Source organism: Capsella rubella, unplaced genomic scaffold (genome assembly GCF_000375325.1).
Source record: "Capsella rubella cultivar Monte Gargano unplaced genomic scaffold, Caprub1_0 scaffold_7, whole genome shotgun sequence".
NCBI lineage: Eukaryota > Viridiplantae > Streptophyta > Magnoliopsida > Brassicales > Brassicaceae > Capsella > Capsella rubella.
In genome coordinates, this window is record NW_006238917.1 from 3,488,214 (window position 1) to 3,498,994 (window position 10,781).

The 10,781-nt window shown below is 34.9% G+C and overlaps 2 protein-coding genes and 1 long non-coding RNA gene across 3 annotated transcripts; 1 reads left to right on the top strand and 2 right to left on the bottom strand.

Moving 5' to 3' along the window:
• Positions 1-82: 82 nt before the first annotated feature.
• LOC17877679 (protein ACTIVITY OF BC1 COMPLEX KINASE 1, chloroplastic) lies at positions 83-4,293 on the bottom strand. The gene is made up of 14 exons (XM_006283202.2): positions 3,813-4,293; positions 3,314-3,520; positions 3,146-3,235; positions 2,900-3,046; positions 2,586-2,750; positions 2,340-2,480; positions 2,054-2,233; positions 1,720-1,915; positions 1,500-1,627; positions 1,298-1,369; positions 1,087-1,199; positions 862-985; positions 699-768; positions 83-450 (listed from the first exon to the last, which is right to left on the bottom strand). Exons 1-14 carry the CDS (start codon positions 4,134-4,136, stop codon positions 386-388), a joined length of 2,022 nt encoding a protein of 673 aa, XP_006283264.1. The 5' UTR covers positions 4,137-4,293; the 3' UTR covers positions 83-385.
• LOC111829298 lies at positions 442-725 on the top strand. Its single transcript, XR_002832776.1, has 2 exons — positions 442-524; positions 645-725. It is a non-coding gene; the product is annotated as an uncharacterized LOC111829298 (long non-coding RNA).
• Positions 4,294-6,455: 2,162 nt separating the features above from the next.
• On the bottom strand, positions 6,456-8,558 carry LOC17880440 (flowering-promoting factor 1-like protein 1). Its single transcript, XM_006282745.2, is given in 2 exon segments — positions 6,456-7,260; positions 8,521-8,558. Coding segments are annotated over 2 exon segments (585 nt in total). The 3' UTR covers positions 6,456-6,713.
• Between the last annotated feature and the right edge of the window lie 2,223 nt (positions 8,559-10,781).

Sequence of the window (10,781 nt, forward strand, 5' to 3'; positions counted from 1 at the left end):
GTAGTCGTAGTTGTTGGGCGGGGGGGTGTCAAATGACATTGGATGTAATGTGATCGTACACAAGTGCTTACTACACTCAGAGTATGCGGACACTAGAGCTTTCATTTTGATAAGCGTCGATAAAACGTTTAGATATCCAACTACATACATACATTACATGACATCAAAGACTAAAAAGAACAAGAAGAAGTGAAGTTTGTGTGTGCTTTTATATAATTACAGGTATGTATTGTGGTGTATAAAGTTACTCAATAACATATATCCACCGAAGATTAAACTGTATTAATCTACGTTTTTCTCCATCTACTCCCTCGATATTACCTCTTTCCTCTTCAACAGAGCCCAAAAAAAAAGTAGGTGAGAAGTGAGAACCCTATGCCTATCATCATCTGTCGGATAAAACTGAGTTGCTCCATGACAACACGAAGTCTCGAAAAACATTTGGTATATCTGCATATACACAAGGAACAAGCGATTCTCAGAATCATACAAAACTGCCCACAAGATTCCAATGTTTATATGAGGTTACCTAAATTGAAAATCTCAAAGCCTTTCAAGAGAAAAACAATTGCTTTCATGTCTTGTTATGTTAATAATGCATATCTGAGATAGTCTTATCTCTCCATACTATATTATTGGTGCAGAAAAGCTTCATTGTTTGGATGATAGATGAAGAGAGAATAATCCCTTTATATTACCTTGCACGACTTCCCTGGCGAGTGTGGGAATATCTACTTCGTCTTCAACCAATCTGTATACGTCCACAAGCTGAAAGAACAAAAGTCAATTTACTGCTTTAGAGTGTCAATGGAGATAATAAAATGCTACAGATATAACTCTGCTGATGTTTGATGTATGAACCTCTTCTACGTGAAGCTTCGAGTCCTCTGTTAGTGCAAGAATAAGTTTTCTCCGGATGCCTTCATCAAGGAGGAAAAGACGAGCTCCGTCCTTAATGGTATCTGTCAAGTCAAGCTTACTTTCCCTGAAAGTTTTATGAGTAAACGATGGATTAAGAATTCAGGCTTCACAGCGTAAACGAGTGAGAATTTAGGAGCAATGCTTATATAAAACTCAGTTACTTACACACGCTTTACTCGTAGATTAGGATTGCTACTCATTTTGGCGACGTTTTCCTTTGCAAGTGATAAAAGGTTTTCCAGCCTTTTCCATTGGAAAACACCATCTTTGAATAGAACCTGACACGAGGTAGTAACAAGAGCTTTGATTTCAGCTGATGCGGAAATAGGAATTCAAAATATCATATATGAAACAAAATCAGAATTATTAATTTAACCTGTATCAAGCGTTCTCGAAGAGCAGGATTTGGATCCGTTAAGAGCCGTTTTGCTACATATGGATAAGCAACCTAGAAAACAAGTTAGCGTTTAGTGTGGAAAGGGAACTATGAGTGAACAAATAGCTAGTATCTGCTCACTCAGGATTTCAGCTAATCTCAGATATCAAAAGAACCATCAAAATAATAAACGTGACTTCACCTCTAGAAATTTAAAATCAGGCTTCAGCGTGAAACATATACCCTCCTGCGTAAGCAGAGAACGAATAACAAGTGAGAACCGTTCCGGGATACGGATAGGAAAGTCGTACACAAGCTTGTTGAATTGGCCTGCAACAAAACGTGACACCATTTCTTCAATTGTGCAAGGGGTGCTCAGTAAAGAAAACAAACTTGTTTCAGGAAAGCAATATATCAAGTACCTGTAACACTTCTAAAATTGAAATCTGCAAGTCCTTTTCCCGCAGAATTCTGCCAGATGGCTTCTAAAGCTGGAACGATAGGAGAAACATCGGTATCCTTGGCCAAGAATCCGAGCCTAGTGAAATCATTTGCCATCTCCCCATAGTCCTCATTAACCGCATGAACAACAGCATCAATCAAAATTTGCTTGTTTTGCTGAAAAGAAAAAGAAAGGATTTTGTTTTAGACTGTGAATGGCAAAGTCTATATATAAATGTGAGATTACTATGGGATAGGCATACGCTAGTGTTACTAAGGTTGTTAGATACCTAAGAACCATTAACCTTATGTTACCTGACTCAGTACAGCAACATTACCAAAGTCCACATAAGCAATACGCCCATCCTGCATTGCAAAAATATTTCCAGGATGTGGATCTCCATGGAACAATCCAAATTCCAACAGCTGCCTTAGAGCAGCACTCACGCCAACAGTCAAGAATCCATTTAAGTCAATACCCGCATCCTTGATGGCCTGAGGACAATTAGTAAGAGTCAGTACTCAGAGTATACTGTATTTTGACTTTTTAGAAAGGTATAAAGGAATATATATTGGGTTGGCCCCTGTTTGAAAGTCATACCTGTGGGTCAGTGCACCGAATACCATCAATCCACTCCATTACCAAAACACGTGGACCACAAAGATTCTTGTATACTCGAGGAATTTTGACAGTGGGGTCATCTTTGAAGTTCTCCAGAAAGTCTTCAATGTTTCTGGCTTCCTGTAGGCAAGAACTTACGGTTAACCGGGATTAAAGAAAGACTCATTTTTCAGCTCATTAAAACTGAAGAACGCATAGAGTCAAATTGACAATTATATGAGATACCAAGGTGTAGTCAAGCTCCTCCAAAAGCTTTTCTCCAAATTCATCAACTATTAGCTCTGCATTGCAACCCAGTTTCTGTAGACTGAAGCCATTTAAGAATGAGGCGAGGGTTCGGAAAAGAAAGAGATCCCGGTAAATTATGGGCTCTATCTGTGGTCTTTGCACCTGTATATTAAAAACAAAAAAAAAAAAACACATAAAATATCAAACCCAACTTTAAAACAGTTTTAAGTTTGATAAGCCTGTATGAAATATCACAACTTTCAAAGAAGATAAACTCTATAGCTAGGGAAAAAGTTTCCATTTTGAAGAACCTTGATAGCAACATCCTCTCCAGTGGCACGTAGAGTAGCTCGATACACTTGGCCCAAGCTTGCAGCCGCTATGGTTTGTGAAGAAATTTTGCTAAATATAGCCTCAAGAGGTTGGCCTAACTCTTCCTCAATGATATTGAAAGCAACCTACAAAGGCCTTCACCACTTAGCTTCACCACACCATGACACATGATAACAAGAAAAATATCTGGCTCTACAAATTCCTCATAAAGATAAGAGATTTACCTCGTTAGGGAATGGAGGAACATCATCTTGGAGTATGCAGAGCTCGTTCATGTAGTCTTCACGGATGATATCAGGCCTATTTGCCAAAACCTACCCCATGTAATAGAATTTAGCCGAAAGTACGATTAAAGCTATTAAAAGTCCTCACAATAACATGGATCCACATACCTGGCCAGCTTTGATAAATGAAGGCCCCAAGTTGCACAACAGGTTCCTAAGCTGACGAGCACGGAAGGGGACAACTTCCTCATCCCTTCCAACTATAAAGTCATACACTAAGGTAGACCAATACAACCCAAGAGTCCAAACAATCTCCACACCCCTTGAAGCAAGAGAGACGACTGATCCTCTCGATTCCAGAACTTTACTCCTCACCTGATCAGCAAACACCAATAAATTCCAATTCAAACGATGAACACGAAAATTGTGAAAGCAACTACACAAAAAGGAGAAAGAATCTAGCTCGTCGATTGCTAGATTTTCAAATAATTCAGTGAAATTCTACCTGAAGACAAGAACATCTAAGACAATACCAATCAAATCCAAGAATACGAACAAGTCTAACCAGCTCAATAAGTGAATTCAACAAATTGCAACAGGATAAACAAATGAAATTGGCTGAAAATATTGGGTAAGTCGAACTAGAAACCAGCAGAAGCAATCATACAGTCTCCGGAGAATACTTTCGGAACGGAACGCAAACGCCTCTCTCGATATCCAGCTGCTCGAGCGCGGAGCTCGATTTCCCTACTCTATCCACCCCGCTCATCGCCGTTGTCATTATCGAAGCGTCAGTCGAATTCCGGCCGCCAACACCCGTCGCCGCCGCTCTAACGGAGAAATGAGAAGTCCGTACAGCCGAGAAAGTCCTGCTCCGCCGCAACTCCACGGCGTCGAGAGAAACTAGACTCCGCAGTAGAAGAGCGCGATTTGATCTCCGATGACGCTGATTTAAGGAGAAATGAGGGCAATTGCAGTGAATTGACTCCATGGATTAGCAGCGATGTAGGGAGGATGATCTGAAGAAGGCGAAGCAAATAGTGGATACGTTTCCGTTGGACGAAAACTAAAATAAACTTAGAATTTTGCCTGGAAATGGAATAAATCGACTGCCACTTATATTTTTTTATCACCTCACGTCTCAAAAAGGCCACAACAGATGTAATCTCTACCAAAACGACCCCAAACCTTTTTTTTTTTTTGTTTCTTTATACAAACAATCCCACAGTTTCTTTTTTTTTTGTGGCCAAGAAAGTTGCAACGTTTTGGCAAATAAGAATACATATTCGTATGGTGAAAAATGAACTGATTAAACCAAGGAATACTAAAAGTTGGCAAAGAAATTCCCAATATTCAAATATATATATATATATATATATATATATATATAATATTTTGACATCATATTTTAAAAATATCATTATGGGTTTAACGTTAGTAAAATTAATGAAAATATTAGGTGAATTACAATGACTTAGGTATTCTATTTTCTTAGTATACCATCCAATTACAACTACAAAACCAGTGGCGCCATTTCTTCCACTAGTATCAGCTCAAAAGGTACGATCTCAGGGATCTGTTGTCGTCCTGGTCCTAAAGAAAGTCAACAATTACTTTGCAGGATTTCGCTGCTTCCATTGATTCTTTCAGGTCTCGTACTTAGTGATGTGGAAGCAAACAAACGAAGCATATCGGTCCAATTATCAGGAATCGTGTCTGAATATCATTCAATAATATTTTCAGATAATAATTTGTTTATATGTTTTTGATTGTCTGCCTCTATATGTATTTTTCATTCATGACCCCAGAATTTAAGCAATAGTTTTTTTTGTTAGTTGTCAACGTAAAAAAACTTCAGTTTGTGTTTGGTATTTTCGTTTGTCATTCTGAAAATTATGAAGTAGAAGATATATCTATAGACGAGAGCTCAAACAGTTATTAGACACGTACCATGAGACTTCTACAATTATTATGGCTCAAAACACTAGCTAGCTTACTGGGCTTACAGGTGTTAGAAATAGTCATATATATGTATGATCATAGAAAATTAAGCTTTTTTGGCCAAAAGAAAAATTAAAAAATTAAAAAATTAAGCTTTTAATTTCGGTAAAATGATTCATATATAATCCAAATGAAATAAGAGGTTTTTGTCACAAAAAGAAAACACAAGTATTGTCTTATGTACGAAAATGCATGATCTATGTTCTGTCTGGACGAGTCAAGCATCCATGTATGTTAAATACTCCAACGAAATTATATACATTCAGAAAGTTTACAGTAGAATAAGTGACTAGAATTTTACGAAAGTGATGATGAGATGAAATAAATCAAAATGTCTTATGTTCTGTTTACTGACAATCTGACATCAAGCAATCCAGGATCTTTTAGGCCCATCATGGCAGAAATATATATATGATAATAATTTTCAAATAATGAAAATAGGTCCCGAATATAAAGACACATACGCTCTCTCACATTGACAAGAAGAAGAAGAAGAAGAAAAGAAAGGGATATGTGCGAATTGGTTCGATCGACATTGGAAAAGGAAGTGACAAAGTGGGGGTAATGGGCAATGGGGAATCGACACGTATGCCCACATTCCCCCTTGTTTTTTTATAAAAGTTTATTAAGGTGTCACGTGCGCCCATCATATGAATATGTGATCAAGTGTGAGATATGGGCAATATGGGCTCGACACGTGGAAAAGTTGGGTAAAAAAGTAGGGAAGGTCACGTGCTCCCCATCATTTTATCCGTTATATAGAAAAAAAAGTATTTTCTTTCCCAAACCTCTGGGGGCCCTTCTCTAATTGGACACCTTTTGACTTTCCTTCTTTAGACTTGTGTAATGTCTATTGCACAATCTCTTCTACTACTACTGCAAATATGAAATGGTTTTTAATTTTGTACATCTTTTATTCTATCATACGAGTATTGTGTAAACATACTTAACTAACTGCAAAAACTGTTATCCAATATTTGCTAACTGTTGTAGGTTGAACTATTAAAAACCCATTAATTAAGAATAGTGATATACAGTACATGTGGTATTTGATATCAAACCATTTCTTTTTCAAATATCAAATTTAGTCACTGATTACGTATTTTTCTCATTTTTATGAGTGCGTATATTTGATTTATTTACTTATATTCCATGTATAACATTATTTATATGCTAATCATCGACCATATCAAATACTGTATATTGTATCATATAATTAACATTCAGCTTTTAAATATTCTTTACCATTCCATCTTAATTAAGAGAACTTGATACATATATTACAGATACATGTTCGTATTAAAATCACAAAATGATACTAGTACAAGTTATTAAATTGGCTCTAGTTTGAACCCACCCCAAATCGACCAACACAAAAACACATTAATTGCATAGAAAGTAGAAAGTAGAATAAACCAAAACAACAACAACAACAACAACAGAAAAAACAAAGCAAGGGCCTGCATGTATTTTTAAGTAAATATATATATACATGGTAGATATATCAGCGATCGAGGATGATTAATTGGAGGATCAACTTTTGAACCATGTTTTTGATGATCGACTACTACATGTCCCGGACATGGAAGACGTTAGGGTTCTTGACGACGATATCATACATATGGATAGAGTTGAACTTGGAGAAGTCGCGAGGGAGAGAGATGAGATCGATCGATGTTCTCTTGTGGAACTGGAGCAGATGATCGGTGTTGTCTCCACCGTAGTACCTCTCCCACCCAAGATTCTTCAAGATCTTCTCAAGTGATCCGTACGAAGAGACAGCCTCGTTGGTCGGAAGATGGACGAGAATCTTCCTCCTCATCCTCTGCTGCTGGCTACCGCCGGAAGAGGAAGATTCCGACGAATCTCCGGCCGATTGGTTGTAAGGATTCTCCACCAGCCTCATCACTCCGTTCTTGTTGAACACCCACACACCAGACATTGTTGTTGATGTTGTTATATATTTATGCTTTACGAGCTATATAGCTATAGCGTTTTAGGGTTTTTTTTGGTTGGGGTGTGATTTCTCTTCAAAAATGTGGTTGTTAGTTTTGGTGAGGAGGAAACAGTATAGATGGGCTATATATACATGTTAGTGAAGGGGTGTATAGATGCTGACAAGTATATTATATGATTATATTATGTATTACATATATTAATATATATATATATATATATATATAATTGGAGAATTCTCGAAAAGGAAGAATCTTATCTATCAATCTTCCACCAATATATTTATCATTTTTGGACGCAAGGGAATAATAGCTCAAGTTCCATAAAATCAAAGCTATTGTTCTGATTCGAGAGTATATAGACGTAACATTATTTTGAATTATTTGAACTATACAACATTATTTGATCGTCATATTTGCGACGTAAGAAATGCCGTATCTTATAATATGGAAGTTATTTGAAAGAACATTAACCTTATTATATTTCACACACACACAGAACCAAAAAAAAAAAAAAAAAGTGTTAAACGTATTCCTACAGATGCAAGAAAACATGGGAAAATAGGTAATATGGGAAACTTATATAGTTTGAGGGTCATTGTTCGTTAAATATATTTATATCATGAGTGTGTGGTTAATTAAATTGTACATTTGCTTGAAGTCGAAGAATCTTAGGTAAGATTTCACAAAATTTAGATTCTTTGTTGTAAAATTAAAAATTAAATATTGTATGGTGAATTCGAATACGGCAAGACTTATTGTAGTTTGCATGAGCTCAACTTGACGTAACACATATAGCTTAGTTAAAGTCCAACTTCTTTTGTTTTGTTTTGTGATTAAATCCACCTTTTTATGACGTAATCACTCAACTTGATGTCTCCGTGTCTTTTGGTACTAGGAATGATCGGATCATTACAAGTTTCATATCATGTTTGTTTGATCAGTAAAAAGCCTAGAATTGTTTTTTATTATGAGGTACAGACTTAATTATATACAGTTTGATGATAGTAACATTTTAAGATCATAAGTTAACAAAATCTTCTTTTTTTTTTTTTGATTAGTAACGAAATGAAAAAAAATATAATTTTCATAGTTTTATATTTGTAAATTAATTGATATGTAGTATGTGAGAGTTCAAAACATATAAACAGCAATTCATTAATAAACCTTGCATACACCAAACAGTGTATGTTTTTTTTTATGTAAAGAATAAAAGGATTTATGTTTCTAGAATATGATTCAGTTATACTTTTAAGTTTTGGAAAAATATTTTTTTTATATAAAAAGCTGCCTTTAAAAGTGTTAATTTCAGTGATATATGTTATGATTATTCTTCTCTTTATATGTTTTTTGTTCGGTAGACACAGAAGGGCGAAGGTGTTACCGGTCACGTGGTGTCACGTGAATATTAATACTTACTGGTCCTTCTTGCTCTCCTTTTGTCGGAGACAACTCATTAGTTAAAGGCCTTTTTTTTTTAACCTTGCTTATGGCCTTTTTCTTATTCTTCTTAATATTTAACGATATAAAAGACAGCAATAGTTGATGTAATATATACATATATATATATATATATAACTTATACATTTCCCATATTTATTGTTATGTAAATTTTGAATATATTATTAACCATTATTTGTTTATTACCCATTAAAACCTATGAAAATCGCACGTTAAAATATGATAGAATTGATTTTTATGATAGTGTTAGATAAAAGAGTACTTGCTTGCATAATGGGTTAGAGTGATCGATGTACAATCAAACCAGCAAAAGGATGCAAATCTCTCTCGCAAACTAAAAATTAATTAGGAGAATAATTTAATTTCAATGTAAAATTCGAGGGCATGGAACATGTTATAATTTATATAACAATCAGAAAGACTTGATCATCAACTCTCCAAACTAGTTCTACTAGCCAGCCCTATATGTCATTTTCCGGATTCAGTTTTTTCCTCTTTCTTTAAAGATCCTTTGGTTCTCTCTTCGTTCGTTTACATATGCAATGTGATAATGACTAGTTTCAACATCATCAGATTCTGCTTCAACATCATCATCACAAAATTAGTTTCAATAATTATGTGATCATGCAATATTCTATATTAATAAAATTTGTGGAAAGATATATATATGTGGACAAAAAGTGGCGTATAAAGCAGAAAAATAAATGTGAAAAGAGAGAGAGAGAGAGATGATGAGGAAATAAGAGAAGTGGGAGCGAAGGCCCTCGTGGGAGATGATGCCAAGCCACACTCCCTCATTCTCTTCAACGTAACACTCAACACACAACACAACACCCCCCCAAAGGTATTATTAGTCTTTTTGTTCTTCTTTTTACGTACCGTTTTAGGTCCATCCTAAGTTGACATCTATATATAAAATATACTGTTATTTTTACCGCATGTTTTACTCGTGCTTTCTTTCTTTTTTACTTCGAATACTTGAAGATATATGAATTTTTAGGAAACTATATGGAGAGTTCTTATTGTTGTTATATATATATATGTATGCAATAAATATTTCGTTAATCCAAACTATTACTTTGCCACCGATTTTAACTAATTGTATTGTACTGGAAAAAGAGTATTTGTGAAAGCGCATTACAGATTTCAGCAATCTTTGGTTATAGCTTAATTCCATGTTTTAAAATTTTTGTTTGTAATATATTAAAAGGTCACATCACATCATAACCAAAAATAGAACAAGTTAACTTTTTTTTTTTTCCGGTATGGATAAATCTCAAAACCCATATCCATGCCCCATTCCACACAAAAAAAATCTTGTTCATGGTCGTTACAAATATGGCACCAACAAGGACACAACCATATTGATGATATTAATGGTTCCTCATGCATCTTCTGTCAGCACCATTTGTTCTTGTAGTGTCAGCATCATAATTAAAAGACAATATTCACAAAACCAAAATAGAAATAGTTAATATAATATTGTTTGTTTCTAGAGGCTTCGGAGATACACTTTTTTCAAAGATTATTCTCATTGAACCATTCATTTATATGTATGTTCACGTTATCTAACCCAACTTGATTCAATCATAAAGTTTCCATCGCACTTGTTTTTATGTCTGTGTGTGCTGATGGTTTTTACCATCGCTAGACGCCAGTGGCTCCTGTGCGTGACAACAATGTAATAGGTAACATTTGCTCAGCCTTTTCTTGAAAAAGTTTGTTGATTGGTTTTGTTTACGACCTTATAAATTCTCTGCTTTTTTTCTTTCACTCTAAACATATTATCTTCTTAGAGTTGTTTTCATGTAACCCTTCAGAACATGAATAAAGTTTTGTAAAATAGATTGTTAAATCTTCTTGATATATGTATAATCAGTACTTCAAAATCTGAAGTATTTAAGTCTTTTTAAGAATGTTAAAAGTTACTTTTTTTTCATATTCTTCTAAATAAAGGTTTAGTGGTATCCTTAATCACGAAAGATAGATATGCTCGATCGAGTAGCCAATGAAGGATCGACAGGTGCCAAGTCACCCTTATCTTCACCACGTAGAATAATTCTGTCAACAGAGATCGTTCTAATTTTAGATCCCTAAACATTACTAGTATTGGTATTTTAATTTCTAAATTTTTTTTTGTTAGGTTATAACGAATTTGATTCGAAACTAGTGTGAATCATTTATACAGGATCTAATCTCCTTTTATTCATAATTTAATT

Bases quoted from the DNA above. Each gene is read 5' to 3' on its own strand.
- LOC17877679 (XM_006283202.2), bottom strand. From the start codon at position 4,136: ATGGAGTCAATTCACTGCAATTGCCCTCATTTCTCCTTAAATCAGCGT. The intron at 3,236-3,313 runs GTATGTGGATCC...TACATGGGGTAG, and splicing joins CATTTATCAAAGCTGGCCAG to GTTTTGGCAAATAGGCCTGA. The intron at 3,047-3,145 runs GTAAATCTCTTA...AGGCCTTTGTAG, and splicing joins TTCCTCCATTCCCTAACGAG to GTTGCTTTCAATATCATTGA.